The sequence below is a fragment of the Ctenopharyngodon idella genome, chromosome 11, assembly GCF_019924925.1.
Source record: "Ctenopharyngodon idella isolate HZGC_01 chromosome 11, HZGC01, whole genome shotgun sequence".
Taxonomy (NCBI): Eukaryota; Metazoa; Chordata; class Actinopteri; order Cypriniformes; family Xenocyprididae; genus Ctenopharyngodon; species Ctenopharyngodon idella.
In genome coordinates, this window is record NC_067230.1 from 26373590 (window position 1) to 26395649 (window position 22060).

The 22060-nt window shown below is 35.9% G+C and overlaps 1 protein-coding gene across 12 annotated transcripts in view; it reads right to left on the reverse strand.

Moving 5' to 3' along the window:
• The window catches only part of itpr1b (inositol 1,4,5-trisphosphate receptor, type 1b), a 142113-nt gene that overhangs the window by 6355 nt on the left and 113698 nt on the right, over positions 1-22060 (reverse strand). For all 12 annotated transcript variants that reach the window (XM_051912919.1, XM_051912918.1, XM_051912913.1 and 9 more), the window contains 7 exons: positions 20023-20198; positions 18816-18980; positions 18477-18666; positions 17275-17361; positions 15966-16111; positions 15187-15352; positions 13457-13617 (listed from right to left, as the gene is read on the reverse strand). In XM_051912919.1, the coding sequence (XP_051768879.1) occupies positions 13457-13617; positions 15187-15352; positions 15966-16111; positions 17275-17361; positions 18477-18666; positions 18816-18980; positions 20023-20198 (1091 nt within the window). The remainder of the gene's footprint in view (positions 1-13456; positions 13618-15186; positions 15353-15965; positions 16112-17274; positions 17362-18476; positions 18667-18815; positions 18981-20022; positions 20199-22060) is intronic.

Genomic DNA, 22060 nt, shown 5'->3' on the forward strand with positions numbered 1-22060 from the left:
CTGAAACCGCTCCAGGGATCGACAATAAGGACTGCCCGATGGCCCGGGGTCAGTGTGAACGACGCTCGAGACAGTAGGCAGAACTGTCACTTGCCCGATCGGGCCAGTGCTGTAGGGTGTGCTATATATATTGCCTATGATATCGTAATTGTTGATTTAACGATCTGAAATTATCGAGTATGTCCCTCCCTTTACAAAACACCCACTGAGTGCACGCATGCACTATGTGACGTAGTGTAGTAGGTTAGACTAGTGCGCGTGCGTATTTAGAGTGCACGATTTCACTGCGTGATTTAGTCTATTAAAATGCATTTATAATGCATCAGAATTCAAGATAAGGGGCAAAAATGACCCTGTATATCTTTTATATTTATATAATTTAATATAGTTAACCAATATTAAACAAAGAGCGCCGTTTTTCTCCAAATATCAGCACGATTACAAATGTGATATTGATTTTATACAGCATACAGTTTAACGAACAAGAACTTAATATCAAGTGACTTACATTTTAGACACCAAATCGCCTGTTTCGCTGTATTTCGCCGACGAAAATAGTTCCAAAGTCCACACAGCATTGTTTTGCGTCTCTGAGCAACATTTCCTGAACGAATCAGCCGTTTGAATGAATCGTTGAATCTGAATGACTCGCTCATTAACAGTGATTCGCTGCCACCTACTGGCGGGTTTAATTTCACGTTTAAAGTGTCTTTTCATTTTTAAAATGATTTCAAATAACAGTATTTAACGTTTTATATTTTCAACATTTCAAAACATTATTTATGCATCTGTAACTGCTCGACTGAATAACTTTAATAAAGTTTAATCTATAGTTATATAATTATACATTAGATTACAATTTCTGTACCTGAAAATATATGAAAAACTTGAAAAGCACCGTTTATTTCATTTAGTTTGTTCTGTTGTATTTATTTTTGCTATTACTCATAATTTGATTATTTGTTACTATTTTATTACTTACTGTTTATTTGTCTAACAATATTTAAAATTTAAGTTAGTTAATCTAGTAGCTTTTGGTGTCATAACCCTATTTTTTAAGGTTACATGTATCAAAAACAACAAAAACAATAACTAGTTTTATTTTGTAGGCACATTTTCTTTTCTTTTACTTTATTTAATTTTTTGTTGTGGGGCAAGTGAAAATTTTGGCAGGGCAAGTAAAAATTTGAACCACTGGCCCGACTGGGCCAGTAGAAAAAATCCTTAGCGTTGAGCCCTGCGCTCGTTTGGAAAGGCTGTTTATGATTTATGGGGATTATAAAAAAAAAAAAAAAAAAGGAGTGAGTGGATTTTTACCATTATAGGCTGGTTGTCTACACACACTGTGGACACACATCTGTTCAAACACCTTATAAAAGTGAATTTTGCATAATAGGTCCCCTTTAAGAAATCCTACCAACCCCAAACTTTTCAACAGTAGTGTATTTTTAAAATGTACAAATGTAAAGTATTTGGACAGTTTGTTAGGCTTTAAATGACAAATCAATAGTATATATATACTGTTGAATAATATGACTTAAAAAAAAAAAAAAAAAAGGTATTGTGATACTTTCTAGTTTGATAATTATCATACAGCATGTTCATATTCATATGATGAACTCCAACTGCAGTTACTCTGCTAGGACACCTGTGTGAATTTGAGGGACAGTGTTTTTCATTCATCCACTGAAAAACACTGCACAATTGGCTTGTTTGATATTTTGTTATTGAATGCAAGTCTGACTTGTTGGGGTCACTGTATATGAACTACTGAACTAACAACTGAAGCATTATTCAGTGTCTGTTGTATGATTTAATTAATTACTCAGAGATTCTTTTCCAAAACAGTTTTTTTAAAACCCACTCCCCTAGATTTCCCACCATCCACATGGAGCAAACCATTTGAAATCAGATCCTGACTAATAGGGTCTTTGAAATCATGTCCTCCTCCACCTCACATTCCCTCCTTGTCTATCCGTTTATAAGAAAGTGTGTGCTTACATCAGACAAAATTCCCTATGTGTAATATGATTACAGCAAAGGAAATGCAGTAACAAAGTCACATGAGCATGAGGACAGCTTCACCCTCAGATAAGTGCTTCAAAACATTGAGCACCATGTTTTTCCCTAAGTGGCCTACAATTATTTAACAAGGGGGAATCTACTATCGTCTTTAATGAAATATTTGACATTACACACTAATTTAATCAAGCAAAACACTAAACAGTGTCCGACTGCAAGATGAAAGCAGGAGTGGACCTTTTTTGGACTTGAGGTAATGATATTTGTTTTCTAACATAATAATCACCTCAGACAGAGAAAACAGTCATAGATGGCATGAAAAGAATATAGTATGGGGAAATGTGGAAATGTGCCACAGACTAAAATGCTATTCGTAAAAGTGTTAAAAAAATTTAAATATATGAAAATTTAACAAACTAATATGGTCTTCAAATTATTTTATTTTATAATATATAATTATATAGAGGACTGTGCAGCTACACTTGGTCGCGCATGCGCCGCTACTTCATGAGGAACGTAATCTGGATCTGGATCTGGACCAGAGCAAAGCGCCATTATAGTCCAATATCAAAATAAACATCGTTATTGGTTTCAAGGTAGTAACATACTAACTATTCATGTTAAAGTAATACTGTTTGTATGTTTTATAACAGGGCGCGAGATTGTTTTACACAATTTTAAAAACGTTCACAAAAGTTCCGCAGTCACAACGCAGCAATTTCCACACACACGTCTTAACTACGTGAAGGTACACTCAGATATGAATAAATAAAAAATAAAATAAAATAATACACGTACTTTGTGCTTAAAATGAGTCTAAAATGCAAAATAATAGTTAAAAATAGTTAAAAGTTAAAACAGTTGTAATTTCTGTATACAGTAGCTAAAAACAGCTGTGAAAATTAAAATATTAAATTCAATAATGTTAAAAAATATTTGTTAAATGAAGTTTTATATTTATCTTCTTATATTTATGTTGTTTTATTTTTGTAATGTAATGTGCTTTTGTAAAGTCATACTAATGTTATAATATGTTTTTAATAATAAAACTAAATCATAATTATTAATGTAATAATAGCCTATAAGGAACCCACAACAATTAAAAACAAAAACATCCAAAAGTGTATTGTCCCTGTTTTTTAATAAATAGATAATAACAAATGAGATTTTGGTGATATTTTGACCACTCAAATAGGAAATGTACCCAGTTTCCATTTCAGAAATCTGGTCACCTTATTCAAAAATAGTTATCTGCATGATGACTGCTGCCTTTAGGGTCAGTGATGTTGAATTTAAATGACATGTAAAATAAAGACATGTTATGTTACATTGTAATGTAATGGTGTTTTCTGGAAGGGACTATAGAACAAAGTATTTTTATCAGCTGAAAGGCAGAATACAAATGTTTTTATTAAGTTAGATAGACATTATATAACAGTTTCAGGTTGTGTTTTAGTGTTGGTAACATGTCCCACATTGTCTCACACAAACTTGGTAATCGTCCCACATTCGGTTTGTTTGATGGTGGTCAGCCTAATAACAACACATTAACTAGATTAAAAAGTTCATCAAGACAAACTTTGTGTTGACTTGAGAAAGCCTAGCCAGAAAGTTTGAAGTAGTTTAAAAAGCTTAAAGGTGGAAGCAGTTTGAAGCTTGAAAGTTTAAAGGTTTTAAGTTTGAAATAATTTTAAGTTTTAGTTTAATAGTTTTAAAAGCTAGAAATATTGATAGTTAACATGTTGCTAAAATGTTTTAGATTGTTGCTAACATGTTTGTGACATTATTTAACAATGTGTTAGCATTTTCACATGATGCTAGCATGTTTCTAGCATGAATTAACACAATGCTACATGTTGTTAGCATGCTTTAACAGATTGCTAGCATGTTTCTAACATTAACACTTTGTTAGCATTTTAACAAAATGCTAGCATGTTTTAACATGATTTAACGTTGTGAGCATGTTTCTAGCATGATTTAGCATGTTGCCAGTGTGTTTTAACATGTTGCTAGCATGAATTAACACATTGCTAGTATGTTTTAGCATTTTGCTAACATGATTTAATTGTTGCGTCCCGAATCGCATACTTATGACGTTTTTAAGTATAAATAGTTCAAGTAGTGCGTTCACACTTCATATAAAAGTACAAAAGTACACTTCATATACCTGGATGATGCACTAAATTGATGGAAAATACGAAGTGTGGAATGTTGGACACTTCATGCACTCAACTGTCGCATCTTTAATTAGGTAGCAGAGGGGGAGGGGCTATCAGACTCCGATGTTAAATGACAAAATAACCTTATAAAATTCACACTACACAGATGAGTACGTAGTGCATAAGTACATAGTGCTTTATTTGGGACGCAACTAATGCATTGCAAGCATGTTTCTAGCATGTATTAACACATTGCTAGCATGTTTTAGCATGTTGCTAGCATGTTTCTAGCACAAATGAGCACATTGCAAGTACGTTTTATCAACTATTTAGAACATCTTAGCAAATGCATAGCAACTCCCTAGATACCACCCAGACACCCTAACAATTGCATAATAACACACCAAAAACCATTTATAATAAGCAATTGCATAGCAACACTCTGGCAACCACCCAGAACAGCTTACTGTAGCATGGCTGTGAGTTTTGCACAGGCAAGAAACAAAGTGTATTTTTAATGGGCTGTGACTAGTACAGACAGTTCTTAATGAAAAATCCATGTCCTTTTGTTGCAATATCTCAAAATGGTTTATAGTGCAACAAGCGATCATAGACAGCAGCGTGAGTACAAGCTCGGACCCGAGCCAAATGCGATTGCGGAATGTCTGACTTCTGGCTGGTGGGAGAGGTCAGATGCAGCTCCTAATAAGGACGAGAGGGATTCTAACAGAAGCAGGGAAAAAGTGATAGTCACATTACAGAACACTGGAGGGAGAATGGCCAAAGGACACTTCATTCTCTAGTCATGCATTTCCTTTTCTCCCCAAAGCTGGACTGCTTGCACATAAATACACAAACACATTAGTGTTTTTAAAATGAACTCGGCCTACAGGCAGACAAGTCCAGGCTAGAGAGGTTTGTGAATGCAGTGAACATGTTCTATAAATCAGCGAGTTCCTCCAGCAATTAACATGACATAACTGCCGTGACATGCTACACAACATCTAAAACTATTTTAAAAAGCATTCTTTCTATTTATAACAACTGTGCATGAAGTTATGTTCTCATATTCCTAGAAAGACCACATGGAATACTTGAAATGCTTTAGCACACCATGGGACTATTTAAAGTGCCTCTAGTGATGACTGTTTTCATGTAGGTTTCCTGAATACTCCCCTTGTCTGCCATTGGTCAATTAAACAGATAGCCCAGCCTTAAGTAACAGCATTGGTTAACCCATATAATGACATTTTGGGCCACTAAAATAAATGTTTCTGAAAGCAACAAAGAGGCAGTTTAATACAGGAAAGTCAACCAATAAACGGCTGTTATATATATTTTTTTATAATTTAAATAAATTATTTAATGAGACTTTCAAAAAATATATTCAGTAAAAAGAAAAAAAAATATCTACAAATAACCTTTTCTTCTGAAAATTACAATTAAATGTGATTATGAAGACATAGCAGTCTAAACAAACTTTTAGGGAATATTTAAGCTTTTTTTTCTTGAATATCTGCAAATATTGTGATGCCAAAAAAAGAAAAGATAGCTCTGACACTGAATTTAAATTGAAAAAAAGGGAAAAAATGTTGTTTTTTGGAACATTGAGCTATTTTTGTTGCTCGTTTCTAGCATGAAACCTTAATTTCTGCATCCAGCAATGGCAACTGCAAAAATAATAATGACTGTTTTCAAGCAGGTTTCCCCAACACTCCCCCTGTCTGCCAGTGGTCGATTAAACAGATAGTCCCGCCTCAAAGTAACATCAATGGTTAAGCCACTAAATGAAATGTTCGGCCACTCGAATAAACAAAGCAATATTTAAAAAGCAACAAAGAGCAAGTTTTATACATCACAAACAGCTCACTTATATCTGTCTATCCACATGAGAAAGTAGTTTTATACAGAAAAGCTTGTTTCTGCTTCAGAATAAAGATAACTGTGAGACAAAATTTAAATTACAAATAAAGTCACACATTTTATTTTTACTGAGGCAGAAGCCAGCTTCCATAGTGATTAGTCATAACATCTAAAAATAAACACCACCATATATTTAAATTTTAACTTAAAGCGTTCATGCACATATAATTTTATCAGCTTCACACTTGTATGCATGTGTGTGTGGCAGAAAGAGAGACAGAGGTCGTTCAGGCTGCAGGTGCAGAGAGCAGAGAAGTCCCCTTTGCTTCTGAAATCTCAGACGGCCACGCGCACACACTTCAGACAGACAGTTCCACTCAGGCGCAGGGGAAAATCACAGGTAATGCTCTCACTCATTCTGAGAATAAGAGAGGAGTGCGTATGCACTCACTTCCTGCTGCCACAGATGTTGAGGTTTGTGTTTACCTCCGCCCACAAACACTGTCGTCTGTGCATGTAGCCCAGCTGTCAGCCGGTTTCGTCATCGTCATCACAGAGACACACGCCGTTATCTCTAATCAGTCCTGTATTGCAGCAAACACTGCACCGCACAGAGTCTGCTCTTGAAATCTGTCAAATGATGAGACCAACGTCATTCACACTGTTCAGGCTACCACAGTTCCTCCCAGCCCATAAATGGTATATTGCATAGACTGATGCCTTCCTAACTCAGCTTTTATACTCATAGTTATTAAACTATTATTATTTAATAGTATTCTCGTAAGCACAGTCTTAAATTAGTTAAAAAGTGTTAAATGAATGTAAAGAGTTGTAAGAAAATAGGATGTGTGTCAGATCCGTGTCTTGTGCATCAGGTCTTAAAGTGACAGTAGCCTAATAAACCTGCTGCTGTTTGTGTCATTAATGTTAATCAAAGAACAAAAGACAAAGAGAAAATCATTCACTACTCTTGACTAAATAACTTTTGTAGCTTTATTAAGGATTAATCTGTATTCTATTTTTAATTTATACAGTAAAATGTTTGATTATTCAGTTTCTGAATGTGAGGTCTGTTAGACCTACCTGAAAATCTTAAAGTACTGTTTACAAGGTTTACAAACAATAACTCTTTTTTTTTTTGTGCATTTTAGTAGGGAAGATAAAAATCTGAACTGGCTGGCTGGACCAGTAGAAAAAACCCTTAGCATTGAGCCCTAATATATTAAACGCACAGCTAAATGTGACATTTTTTATATTATGTGACATAATATAAAACATAATCTTCTTAATTTTTTCTTCTTTACAATTAAATAATTATGAAGATATACAAAACTTTAAGCAAATCTTTGAACACATTTTTTTGAATATCTGAAAATAATCGTGCTCTCTCAAAAAAAAAAAACCTTTTGTTTTTGTTCTATCTTTGTTGATGTTTAAAGGAAATCCATCGTTTATAATACCGGGTGACTTTCTAATGAAGGCAAATTTAAAAATTATATAAAAACCAGCGTCTCTGATGCAGGATCTAAATCAAGAGGATATAGTGACATGTCTACATCATGACCTACACTGAAATACTCACTTCCTCTGGTCTCACTTCTACAGAAACGAGAACTACAACTATTTCTATAAATATTAAAAAAATTCCTTAAAACATTAAAGGGATAGTTCATCCAAAAAATGAACATTTTTTCATCATATATCACCACATAAAAGAAGACATTTTGATGAAAATTGGTAACCAAAGAGTTTTAGTTACCATTGACTACCACTATACAGAGAAAAATCTCAAAATGCCTTCTTTCATGTGACACGAAGGTCAGTAGATGACAGATTATTTATTTATTTATTTTTTTTTTGGGTAAACTGTCCCTTTAATGTAGAAATTACAACAGTGCTCATCCGCTTTATCCGGCACGGCGGAAAAAAAGCAAATGAAACATAGGTTTTTTTTTTTTTTTTTTAAACAAGTGCTGCTTTGGTTTCACATTTATTTGGGTGCGTTTGTGCACGTTTGTGCGTCCGAACCAGCCCCCTCTAAAACCTCTATTTCCTAAGCTTTGTTTACACTTGACAGCATTGCCAGTAAATGTGTGTGCTCAAGCCACATCAATTTCAACTGTATCTGCTGCTTCAATGGAAATGAGGGAAGTGTGAATTTCATTACTAATACCACAAGAGCCCACACACTTAGACAGGATGCTCTGTGGTCTGAGCAGCAACAACAACTTCAGGTCCTAAACCCGACCCGAACATTCACGCACCGCTTCAAAGCTCGACAATTACGACTAACGTCATCACGAAGCTGTGAATAATATTCACAGGGGAAAAAGGCTGAAGGGAAAAGGGCAGGTTCATCTTGGGGTTCTACCTACAGACTTGCTTGATCTAACCTCAATTACCTGAATGAAAGTAGACAATCAAACAGATAAGGTCTTTCCTTAGAATTAAAGAAAACAATTTAGGTGCATTTAATTAATGTAACAGCTGAAATGACAGTAGGCTGCAGAAAAGACAATAGACTGCTGCAGGGATTACATATTTCTGTGGGCCAACCCAAAAAGTTTAATGGCAATAGGATTTTTCTGCATTACAGTCGAAAATAAGCTCTGTGACCAACACAGTTTATGATTCTTACATGTTTTGTTCTTAAAGGTAACCTTCACAAAGGAACACAACTTTTATGAAATTTTAAGCCTAAATACCATCGGCAGAAGAAAAGAGCTAAAGTTAGGCTATAAACGAACTAAATCATGGTTGCACAACTTCAACCTCACCATCACAAATGTGCGACAAATCTTTCAAACTTTTTTTTTTTTTTTTTTTAAATCTACAAGTTTGAATTACAACAGCAAGAATACAAGTATAAATACAATGAGGTTTTAAAAGTGGACTAGTGAGTAGGTGAGTTTATGCAAAATTCACTTTTATATTGTTTCTGATAGTAATATTTATGTCTCCGCAGTGTGTACAGAACCACCCTATTGTGGTAAAAAAAAACCTGATCTACTCCGTTTGTGAAATCTGAAACAGTGTCTCAAAATAAGCTGTTCAGCAATGTACTCCAATGTCATCACATTGGAACAGGCCCCGCCCACGACTGGCGATCAAATCTGCCCTATTAGCTCCTCCCCTGAGTGAGCTGTACACAGTCCACAATGTTAATCTCCTCGCCAGATCATTTAACAGCAGCGTTCAAGTAGGAAATGTAGAGCAATGAGTGTTTTTCTGTTTTTCTTTTGCTGTTTGATAACAGCATATATAGCTGTAGGTACTGTATATTATGCTGCTGTCACTTTAATACACAGATCTAATATACACATGCAATTTCTTTCCCTGCCATTTACGTTCACAGAAATAACTGACTGTGTGTGAACTTTGTGTGTTTTTGACATAACCTTCTGTGTATTTGACAGTTTAAGCACAATAAGATGAGAAAGAGAACTTAGTTTAATACTCACAGGACACGTCGTCTGACAGGCAGCTTTCTGTGCGCGTGCTTCGGATGTGTGCGCTCAGAAAACCATATATCAGAAGTTTAAACTGATATGGCTTTAAAACGCAGGCAAATAGTAAACTTTCATGATGATAAAGAACTGCAATGTCATATGAGCGTGACCGCAATAGAGATAATCAAAACCAAACAGATGTTTGTCAGAGTATCCGAGATTCGAGCTGTAAAGGCACTACCCTCTTCTGGAAAGCGGGCTGGGGAGCAGCAGCTCCTTTGCATTTAAAGATACATGCGTGAAAGCAGCATGTTTTTCCTTCCACTCAAAATGAGCATTTACATCATGGTATAATATATGATCTGTGGGGTATTTTTGAGCTGAAACTTCACAGACACATTCTGGGGACACCTGAGACTTATATTACATCTTGTAAAAAGGCGCATCGTAAAGTCCTGACAACCTCTGTAGTCCCATTTAGCCACTTGTTAGCAAATGCCATTTTCAAGACACGTAAAAGCTTAAAAATATCACAAGTGGGATATTACTAATGTATTTTTGGTAGCAAAAATAAAATGTGAAAATAGGTTAAGCTTGTGTTCACCACAGATTTTATTTCAGGCATTTAACCAAAAATCCACTGAAAAAACCTATTGACTTTGGGATGATGGAACCGGAAGTTCGAAAATGCTAACTCGTTTCCGGGTTTTAGAACTCATGCCTGCAGCTGCTCATACAGTGCAACTCTGAGCTTGACTCACATTAATTTCCCAGATTCCATTCTCCCTATCACTTCCTGTCCTTGTCTTTACTAAATAAAGTGTTAAAAAATGACTTCATGTGTGTTTTCTAGTCAAATATGGCTTTACTAACCTCAGCCTGAAGCATGCTCGGCTTGTGACAAATTTTTTTTTTTTTTTTCCTCACAAGCCACAGAGACCTTGCATTGTCTACTGATGCATCACAAATTGCTCAATCCTATGTTGTCAGGTCAAAGGGTTCTCATTTTTTTTTTAAGAGACCTTAAAGGGCACCTAATCTCAAGTCAGGTGATTCCTCGCAAGACAACGTGGGCAAACCCTCAAAATGTGCCACGGAGGTCAGGACCTGGGCCAAAAGACACACCCGGATCAGAAACTGTGTCAGAAACCCACCACTGCGCCATCTGCGTCAAGAGAACAACCACTTGTGCAGAAGGGGCTTTCCTGAGCACTTCTCTTTCACTAAAATTACTCAAAAGTCACATAAAAAGCCAATAAAGTTCCACGTCATTGCATTAAGCAAAGCATATGATGACCTATAAAAAGACAATAAAGATAAAACAGGATGTTTAAATGAACAACACAAGTGCCCTCATTTTGAAATACTTTTTTTTTCGTCTTAACCCCATTGAGCTACAAACTGGTATTCATTAAGTGATTCGCTATAGTTATGTGTTAGTGTTATTCTGTTAGTGTTATTCTGAGGAAAAGCCCATAGTGCTTTAGGAAAAAGATAATTTTTCAAAGAAACACATGCATACAAATGTGTACACACATTTAGCAATCATGAGGGGAACTCCTGCTCCTCTTGTCATGCAACTGAATCGATCCGTATGTGTGTATGTGTGTGTTCTTTCACAGCTTTTCTCAAGGATTAACACATTCCGAGCCATTTTCAGAACATCTTAAGACTCCAGTCTGAAGGCAAACAGAAGCTCCGGCGTCCCTCAGAGACCGAAGGTCCCAAAGTTGGGATTATATAAGTCAAAGCAGAAGGTTTGGGGTCATTTGAGGGATTTACTATGAGGAATCTGGTGCAAAATTCATTAAAGTACTCCCACTTTCCCAAAAGTAAAGTTTAAAGTAGGCCACATTCCCCACAGCACACTAAACCTCTGGGGTCAAATAGGTTCATTTCTGCTCCAAGGTTGTGGACTCAACTAAAAGTAAAAAGATCTATGTTTTTAAGAGGTAGACATGCTTTAGTGCATCCATCATGGCATGATTTATTCCTCATAAATACATCATTCTTTGGAAGTCTGATATAAAACGGCTTCTCTGAACTTATGCTATGGAAAGGGGGAAAGAAACCCACACACAAACACCATTTCAGTGTGTTGTTTGATAGTAACTCATTGGTTCCCTCTCTTTGTGTACAAGTAGATGCTCAGTGTCAACGTTATCACAGCGTTATCATCTGCCAGAGTTCACAAACAATCCTCAGCAATAAACAAACACATCCACTGATCTAAAACTCCGGTATGCCGATTTCCTCTCATGGCCCTAGGGCTTAAATTACCTTATGGTGACCCCAGTTTCTTGTAAGGCAACTGCTGTGAAGATTTTTAATTCATGATTAGGTGATTACAATGATAGCAAACTGAGTCATTTTTCTCAGGAACTGAAAGCAAAAATGTAAAACATAATTTTATAAAAGCACTTACACTACCGTTTAAATGTTTGGGGTCAGTGAGATTTTTTTTTAATGTTTTTGAAAGAAGTTTATTATGCTCACAAAAGGCTGCATTTGTTTGATCAAAACTACAGTAAAACTGTAATATTGTGAAATATTTTAATATCTTTTAAAATGTAATTTATTCCTGTGATCAAAGCTGAATTTTCAGCATCATTACTGCAGTCTTCAGTGTCACATGATACTTCAGAAATCATTCTAATATGCTGATTTGGTGACCCAGAAACATTTATTATTATTATTATCAATGTTGAAAACAGTTGTGCTGCTTAATGATACTTTTTCCAGGTATCTATGATGAATAGAAAGTTCTAAAGGGCAGCTTTTATTTGAAATAGAAATCAAATAATCTTTTGTAACATTATAAATGTCTTTACAGTCAATTTAAAGGGATAGTTCACCCAAAAATGAAAATTTTATGTTTATCTGCTTAGCCCCAGGGCATCCAAGATGTAGGTGACTCAACACAACACAAATGATGATTTTTAACTCCAACCGTTGCAGTCTGTCAGTCATGTCAATGGCAACAAAATCTAAGAGAGCGTGTACACACCTTACGCACCGAATGCCGTGCATGCGCTCAAGGCAGTTGGATATAGTGGTGTATTAGAGGTAAAAAAATGATATAAATACTGTTTGGTTTCTCGCACAAACCGATCGTTTCGTGTCTTAGGACATCAATGTGTCGTCACGAGCCGCAGGGTTTAATTTGGATTTGTCTGTGCATGTTTTTTTTACTCTCATAGATTTTGTTACCATTGACATGCATTATACGACTGACAGACCGCAACGGTTGGAGTTAAAAATCATCATTTGTGTTCTACTGAAGAAACAAAGTCACCTACATCTTGGATGCCCTGGGGGTAAGCAGATAAACATCAAATTTTCATTTTTGTGTGACTATCCCTTTAATGCATCTTTGCTGAATAAAAGTATTTATTACTTTCATAATAAACAAAAAAATCTTACTGACCCCAAACTTTTGAATGGAAGAGTACATAACCTCTGTTAAAATGACTGACTTTGGTCATATTTTACAATTTAATGATTCACTTCTATTGTTATCTGTATTATTTTTGCCTTTTTTTTTAAAGAAAAGGAGGGACAAGTTCTTACATTTTTCAAAATTATGCCACAAATGCTGTTTATTGAGTTCAATGAACCCAGAATATTCCTTTTAGATGGATGAATGGTTCCATTGTCTGGTTTATGCATACAATAATTAAATGCGGTTCTTGTTTTAACTTTTCTTAGAAGTGGAATAAGAGGTAAAAAGTTCAAATAAAATTCTTTGAGATATCATAACCACCTAAGATGTTACACTTCATTTAAATAAAAATAAACTTAGCTGTTGTGGATGAAAATATTTTCTTTTTATCTTTCAAAAAAGTAGCATAGTCTGTAAAAAAAAAAATCTGATTCAAATTCTTGAGATATCAGCACAAAACCGTACCCATCTAGGACGTTAAATTTAAATTTAGGTCAGCTGCTGCACTTCAGATCCCTTACCCGGATCATTTCGGCCACATAGCTCTCAGGCCCTGTGAACTCCGTGGAGTCTTTCACTTTCACAAGCACGATGAAGAAGAGATAATGCCACATGTTGTGCTCAACCTTAATGTGCTCTTCAAACGTCACTGTTTTGTTGTCAAACTTGTCCCTCTCCAAACCTGTAGAGCAGAAACACAATAAAATGAGTTTGCATTAGTTGTTTTGAATGGGCCTTGTCACATATACCTTTTTTGAGATGTTGAGGTCAGTTAAGAAGATCAAGATTAGGATTAATCTTGAAGTGAAAAGCTGCCTAATGGTTAGTTGTCTAAAAACAAAAATCTGTTTAGGTCAGGAACGTTTTTAGCTCTATGCAGTTTATTCAGTGAGAGGGAAAACAATCCTTTAAGCCTTTGACACAATGTATAACAAATAAATAGATCTTTCTTTCTCTCACGGTTCAAAAGAAAACTGTACTGTATCTAGAAGAGGAAGTAGAACCACAGGGACACTGTTTGTATACAAGTGCGTTATGAGCAAATGGAGGTTAGGAATCTCGTGATGGTCATAACAAAACAAAAACAGTCTAATTTCGATACATGGTTCGTGAGTGAACACATTGGGAAATTGTCACTTGACGCAACACGTCATCTTCGCTCCAGTCGCACGTTTGTGCTTCTCATCTCAGATTTGTTTTCCTGTGTGTAAAGTTTACATTCTGTTGTGTGTTGAGCTTTCAAAGGTTAGTCATGGATAGTGAAATCATCCGAGAGATGAACAGAATCCCAACAAACTGCAGTTTCAATATTAATTCATATCAAAATGCATGAGTCAAAAACAGTGTTCTCATATAATAGGTGTGTGCAGTGTGAGAATTATGATTATTTACAGCTGATCTCATACGGTCAGACACACCAAGTGGCAACAGGAAGACACTCCTCCACCTCCACAGTGAGTTATGACTAAGACTTCTGGTGAAGAGGGGGCGTCTTAATGTTTATGCTGGAGCAAAACAGCTTTATGGGCCTATGAAATTTATAAGACAATGGTACATGAAATGAAACAGTCACTGAAGATAACGGTGTTAAACTTCCATCTTCAAACTATTATTCAGGATTGTTGGGAAGACAGACATTAATTTATTTTTAAAAAAAGAGAGAAAAGAGGTAGGGAAAGGTGGAAGGGCGGAGTTACATACCAAAATGGCAAAGGCTCATAAATATTAATTAGGCTGTGCACAAATAATATACTATGATCTTTAACTGTTTTTAATAATAATTTATGTGATGCACTGATTACAGTGGAGTATATTCCCAAAACAAAACTGAAAGATAAACAACAAAATAATTGGAAATGTCAAAAAATCATTTAAGCTTTTACTTTTCAACATAGAACATCCTCAAAAATGGCCTTGTTACATATTTAACTTGATATCTTCATTCCTGCATCCCATGCCCCTGTCAGTTCCGGGATTTTGTAGGTCAGTGGATAAATGCCTGGATCTGCTATAAAGCGTTAAGCATTAACTCGTCCGTCTGGTGGTAATGTTTTCGATTTGAGTATGAAGGGTTTCATGTTCTAATTATGAAATTTTTTATTTTAACAATCAAAAATGGCAGCTGTGTGTCAGGGGATGTGTATCAAGATCACATTTGTGTGCAGTTTGTTTTGTGATTTGACTGGAATGGAAAGCAATCCATAGAGAAGCGATAATGAGTATTTGGGGTCCAAGGCACGTAGACACTCACCACAAATAAAGCAAGTCGTTTTCAGAACCTCCTCTTTCTTCTGCTTTTCACTTCTGAGGTCAGCAAAAGTGTCAATGATGACCCCAAAAATGAGATTGAGAACAATAATGATGACCATAAAGAAGAAGAGGAGGTCATAGATCACACGAGCTGCAAACAGAGGCTCCTACAGAGAAAAGAGATGAAGAACACTCTTAAAATAAAAAAGTTTCAAAGGGGGGTTTTAGTACTGATGCCATAAAATAACCATTTATGGTTAATCAAAGAAACTCAGTGAAACTCAGTTATTAAAAGAATAATTTTTTTTCTTAGTGTGAAGAACATCTAAAGATCTAAAATCAAAAAATCTAAAGAAGCTTTTTACACTATAAAGAACCTTTTGTGCAATGGAAAGGTTCTATGGATGTTAAAGGTTCTTCATGGAACCATTGATGCCATTAAAGAACCGTTATTTTTAAAGGGGTCATGACATGAGAAATCAAATTTGCCTTGATCTTTTGACATATAAGAGGTCTTTGTACCTTTAAAACATCCTGCAAGTTTCAGAGCTTAAAATGAAAAAAAAAAAAAAAAAAAAAAAAAAATTGATTGGCTATTCAAAATGCACTAATCAGTGATCATAACAGCATTTGTAATGATGTTAAAGGTTAAGTGTGTAATTTCTGCACCACTATCATCACACCAAGTGCAACTGGAAAAATAGTAGTTTCCCGAACACTTCCCAGAATAAATCGACAGCCCCTCCCCAAACTAATACTGAGACTCCCCAGGTGTGGCACCTCTTTAGAAGGTTTCCGCAGAACATCACCGACCCCACCGCCACTCCGCAGGCCGTGGCTCAACACGGTGACGATACACATGAGCAGTGAGTCGCACGTCCTCTCCTTATCCTCAATCACGACAGCAGCCGGCTGCACTCCCACAGCTGCGGGAAACAGCACGTCAATAAGCGTTAAGCAAATACACACAAAGTCTACCTAATCAAACAAAGGGCTCTCTTTTAATGTGGAATCTTCTACGTCTAGACGGTCGCATACATGCAAATGTCTGAGCAAAAATAGCATTTGTGGTTAAATGCGTTCCTAAAAGAGGATCAAACGTTATCAGATCATAACATATTACACAACATCTCATTCACAAAGAGAGGAGATCATTTGCAAACAAGTAGACAACTAGATCTGTATACTTTCTGAAGAAATTGAGTGGTACTAGCCATGATTGCAACGATTTCTATCTCAGATAAATGCAGTTCTTTGTACTTCCTATTCATCAAAGAGTCAATGTTTCCACAAAAATACTGAGCAAAAAAAAGTTGTCAACATTGATAAGATATGTTTCTTGAGCACCATATTAGAATGATTGCTGAAAGATCATGTGACACTGAAGACTGGAGTAATGATCCTGAAAATCCATCTTTGCATCACAGGAATAAATTATATTTTGAAACATATTAAAATAGAAAACAATTACTTTAAATTGTAATAATATTTCACAATATTACTGTCTTTACTGTATTTTTGATCAAATAAATGCAGCCTTAGTGAGCTTAAGAGACCTTTCAAAAACATAAAAAAATCTTACCGACTTTTGAATGGTTCCAAAGTTTAATATTGTATAGATGGCTGGTTCAAATCCCTAACCCTAAGTAACCCTTACTATGTTCAATAGCGATTCTAGCCTAAGTTTCACCCCAAGCGAGGTTGTTCAGTGTTAACTGATGTGCCAAACAAGGTAAGACACATTCACAGGGGCAGAAAGGCCATGCGGTGCGGGTTCAGTTGGTTCAGACTGGCTGATCAGCTCCAGTGATCAAATTAGGCTGGCTTTACGTCTTAAATTTTTTCTCAAAGACCCACTTGCAAATGCTAATTATACTGGTCTGACCTCTAAACCCCAAACCAGCATGAACCTGCTGAACGTTTAGTGCATGACTGTCATTAACCTCCGACCCCAAACATCACCCCAGTAACCTTCCATGGATTTTTGAGGACATTGAGTCTCTCCTTTCCTTGTCTCATGACCAGCCGTACTACTCAGATTTAACTCTACGTGTGTGTGAAAGAGAGTTGTGGGTGATGGGGTCCATACCATCCATCATGGTCTCTGTGGAACAGTTCTCCTCTTTCCGACAAACTGCGCCTGCCAGGAAATCTCCCATCTTACTAGCGGATTGCTCTGAACATAGGAAAAAACTTCAGATTAGGTGCTATAAATTGTTACTCTCAAAGAAGCATGTGTCCTTATTTGACCCATGAAGTCCTCCTCATGAAAACATGTCCAGGTCACATATCAACCCAAAATCAGAAGAAAAAAAAGGTAATTTTTATTAATTTATTTATATATATATTTTTTTTTAAAGTTTTTACTGTATTACAATAAAAATACTGTAATAAAATATTTATTTATATTTTAACATTACAGATCTTATATAGATTAAAAGGCAGTATAACAATTACTTAAATCAAATATTTAAATTGTGATTTACAGTAACATACATTACTGTTCAAAAGTTTGTCGGTAAGATTTTAATGTTATTGAAAAAAGACTCAAGGCTGCTTTTATTTGATCAAAAATACAGTAAAACAGTAATATTGTGAAATATTATTGCAATTTAAAATAACTTTTCTATTTAAATATATTTTAAAATGTAATTTATTCCTGTGATCAAAGCTGAATTTTCAGCATCATTACTCCAGTCTTCAGTGTCACTTGATCCATCAGAAATCATTCTAATATGCTGATTTGATGCTCAAGAATTCTCATTATTATCAATTTTGAAAACAGTATCGAATCATACTTTTTTTTCAGGATTTTTTGAAGAATAAATAGAACAGCATTTATTTAAAAAAAAATTTTTTTAACATTGTAAACATCTTTACTGTCACTTTTGATCAATTTAATGCAACCTTGCCAAATAAAATATTAATTTCTTTAAAATAAAAATCTACTAAAAAATATAATGAGAATTTATTGCATTGCAATAATCAGATTTAGAAGAATAATTACATTAATTTCATGAAAATAATGTCATAACACAAAAAATCATGTTGGTCCATAAAATACTCTTAAATTTCTGTAAGCATAATATCATTTCTTAGTTCTTTCTTTTGATTTTATGGTGACCACCCGTACATGTTTTGTGAAATAATTAGTTAGATGTTTGTAATTCGATATGTAGCATGAAACAAGGGATTTCTCATGCACATTTTGGACTGCCATGTGTTTTCAAAGTTTCATTTTTAGACACAGCTTTGGGCAACATCAGAGAGAAATCCATCTGTTATTCTCACCAAGAGTTTTATTGGATATCCTGTCCACGGTCAGGATGAAGTCATCCTTGAAGATGATGTATCCAACGATTGAGAAGAGGTAGACCAGGATGAGAGCCAGGACAGCGGTCAAAACGATCGAGCGGCCATTCCTGGTTACGCTCTTGATGACGTTTAACAGTGTCTCCTCTCGGTAGATCAGGTCAAAGAGCTGGACAGAGAGTAAGATGAGATAGTGTATACAGTATACATGTCGGTGAAAGTGTGAGAGGTCAGAGGTCAGAGTTAGAAGAGACGTCCATGTGTGAAAGACGGACACGGCATGGCTGGTAGAGTGAACGAAAGTGCGTGTGTACTCACAAGCAAGCTGTAGAAGAACACATGAACAAAAACTCCAAGGCTGCATATAATAAGGTACAGCAGATGATACAGGAACTCCACGTCCATGATCATGGCCTTGTATCCTCTCGTGAACGTACCTCGATTTCCCACAAAACTCATTAGGAAAATCACTTTATTGCACACCTGAAAACACAACCATAATGTTGAGAGATTTTATGTTCTTAACAGAATTTTGGCTCAAATGTAATGAGGTCAAATTTAGCAATGAGAACATTTATTTGTAGCATATCATTACGGATATACCAACAATTGAAGTGCCACCACAAATTACAGGCTGAAGTAATTGCATCGATCTTCAATGTGCATATTATGGCATGTTTCCATGCACTTATTTCGAAGCCTTACTTAGTGAAACATAAAACCACTAAATTCACACAGCATCACACAATAAAAAAAAGAATTGTTGGTTTACTTAAAAAAAAAAAAAAAAAGTAAGTTACCTGGTTGCCTTAAAATTTTGAGTTCATTGAAATTAAAAATTTGAGTTAATACAATGAAGGCAACTGGTTTAATCAACAGAAACTCAAAATATTATGTTATCTGAACCACATTAATTATAAGCTGATCAAATAAATGCAGACTTCCCAAAATTTTCCTCAAAGTTTGGACTTAAAGTCTTGCGTGTAAAAAAGATTAGCTTATCTAAAAAATGCAACTGTCATCATGAATTCAACCTCTTAACATTCCAAACCCGCATGACTTCCTTTCTTTCGTGGAACACAACAGGAGATGATTTGAATATGTGCTTGTGGGAAAAGAGCAGCGTGAACACTCTTCAAAACATAGGAGATGTTTTGAAGAGTGTTCAAGCTGCTCTTTTCCCACAAGCACATATTCAAAGCATCTCCTGTTGTGTTAGTGTTTCACAACAGAAAGTAAGTCATACCGGTTTGGAATGACATGAGAGTGAGAAAATGATGACGTTTAAATTTTTCGGTGAACTTTTCCTTCAATTTTAAGGTAATTGACAAATTGATAGTTGGTTTGGATGCATATTAAGTGTGCACACTATTAGGGGAAAGTGGAGTTATTGTGTGAGCCAAGTCCATTTTAACATCAGACTGTGAAAGCCGCGTGGAATCCCCCAGTGACGCACAACTCACCTCGGTGCAAAACACACCGAGCTGACCTCTAACAACACCGCCGACCTGAGGAGTTCACTCACATTAAAGGCCCCGAGAAGGAACAGGGTGGGCTCCAGGCCGACCGAAAAGATGAGGCGTAATATGGTGGAAGCTATGAGTGCCCGAATCCCGTGAGGCTGGGGCAGAACGATAACTATGGCCAGTGAAACCAACATTGCCGCCCACAGCAGTGCAGAGAGGTGTGGCTCCAGGGTGCCTGAGGAGAAAGAGGTAAACATGTTTTATTGCCATCAATCACGCTCTGGGATAAAAATACCACTGAAGTGACATGTTATCATGCCATCTGTCACGGTTACAGCGTCACCAGTGCTACAGGCCGCATGTGTTCAACTATCTCAGGGACTTAACTTCGATTTTGATCAGCAATCCACTGTGTGTTTCTGGGAATTGCATCATTTTTAGGTTGTCTCAACATGTGCAAACTTCTTAATCTGATTATGGAAATATGAAATGAGAATTCAGTCATCATTTACTCACCCTCACAATTTCTTTCTTCCATGGAATACAAAAGAAGAAGTGAATGAAGACTTGTGCTACTGAGCTCCAAAAAATACCATGTAATTAAAGATTTCATACAGCTTTGGTTTTTGGTTTCATACAACTTTGGTTTCTGTTTTTTTGTTTTTGTTTTTTTTTTTACCTAAAATATTAAGTCATATGGACTGTTATGGTACTTTTATGGTGTTTTGTTTCCATTTTAGTAGCATTACAGCTCACTCACTTTCAAGATCTTCAGCAAAACTTCTTCAGCAAATTAAGTCATAAGGGTTTGAAGGGGGGAAAAAAAACAGAACTTTCACTTTTTGGTGAACTAACTCTATTTATGAGTAAATATATTTAATCTATGAGAAATAACAGAAGTGCAGATGATACGGTAAGATTATATTCACTGTCATTACCCATGACTGTTGTGTATCTGAAACTGCAATTCTGTAAATGGGATTCCCAAAAGTACTTGCAGTTTCACCTGTTGAACATGTTCGGGCACATTCTAGCCCTCAGGGGAAAGATGCTTTGAAAAAAAATAGAAAAAAGTTACATAACCCAGAAAGATTGACACATTTGAATATGTTGAGGTTTGATGAAGCTTTGTCATGAGCCGCACTGGCATCGTTTTTAATCCTCATTTAAGTCCTATTCTAGGCGAATGGCATTGAAACATACAGTACAGCAAGGTCTTATGTGGGAATATTTTAGTGGGATTGCTAAGCGGGTGTGTGTGTGTGTGTGTTTGTGCAGAGAAGAAAAATGAGGTCAGTCGGATTTGCAGGATCTTCACAGAGGCAATCGTTCCAGCTCGCTCGCTCTCCTGCCTGCGAGTAGACCACATGACAGGTGCTTGTTACATAACACGGCGTGCTAAAAATACCACGACTGAAAGATGCATGAGCGTCGGGTACCGAGCAAGGACGGACTCTCGGCCGAGCCAAGCTGGGGTTTGGACCAAAAAGGCTGGAAATCTGTCCAGGAAATCTGCAGAAGTGAGTTCAGTGTGATTCAACGGATGGACGTCAAAGTCTCTGTTCCATTCATTTCCACAAACTTACACAAACAAACACAGACTACACTGAAAATCCAGGATTCAAAATCTAATTTAAACCCGGAAATAAAGTTTTAGGATTCTAAAAATGTAAAACAAAGAAACGAGTTCAAACGAAGAAGAAATATTTAGAATTCCTCACTATTTCTAGCTTACTAATCACATAAGTAAATTTGCGGCATTGATCATGTGATTTCCCCACTCAGGTTTTCTTCCAATGAAGTTGGAGTTGATGTTTGGAAATGATACAGTAAATATATGCTGGAGAACTTGATCATCAGGCTTTGATCATGTCAGCTTGAGTGCCGCTGTCATTAAAGCAAAAGTTGGATGTAATTCACAAAATGTTTACACTGAAAATATTTTTTAAGATGGTTGCAAAGCAAATAAATAAATAAAACTTTTGTTGTTTGATAACACTGTGCGATTGAGTTCTCTTTGCCTCCTTTTGCACTTGAATGATTTAAAATCGCTTGAATGTGTAAACTGTCTAGAAGAAACACCTGCAAATGATAAAC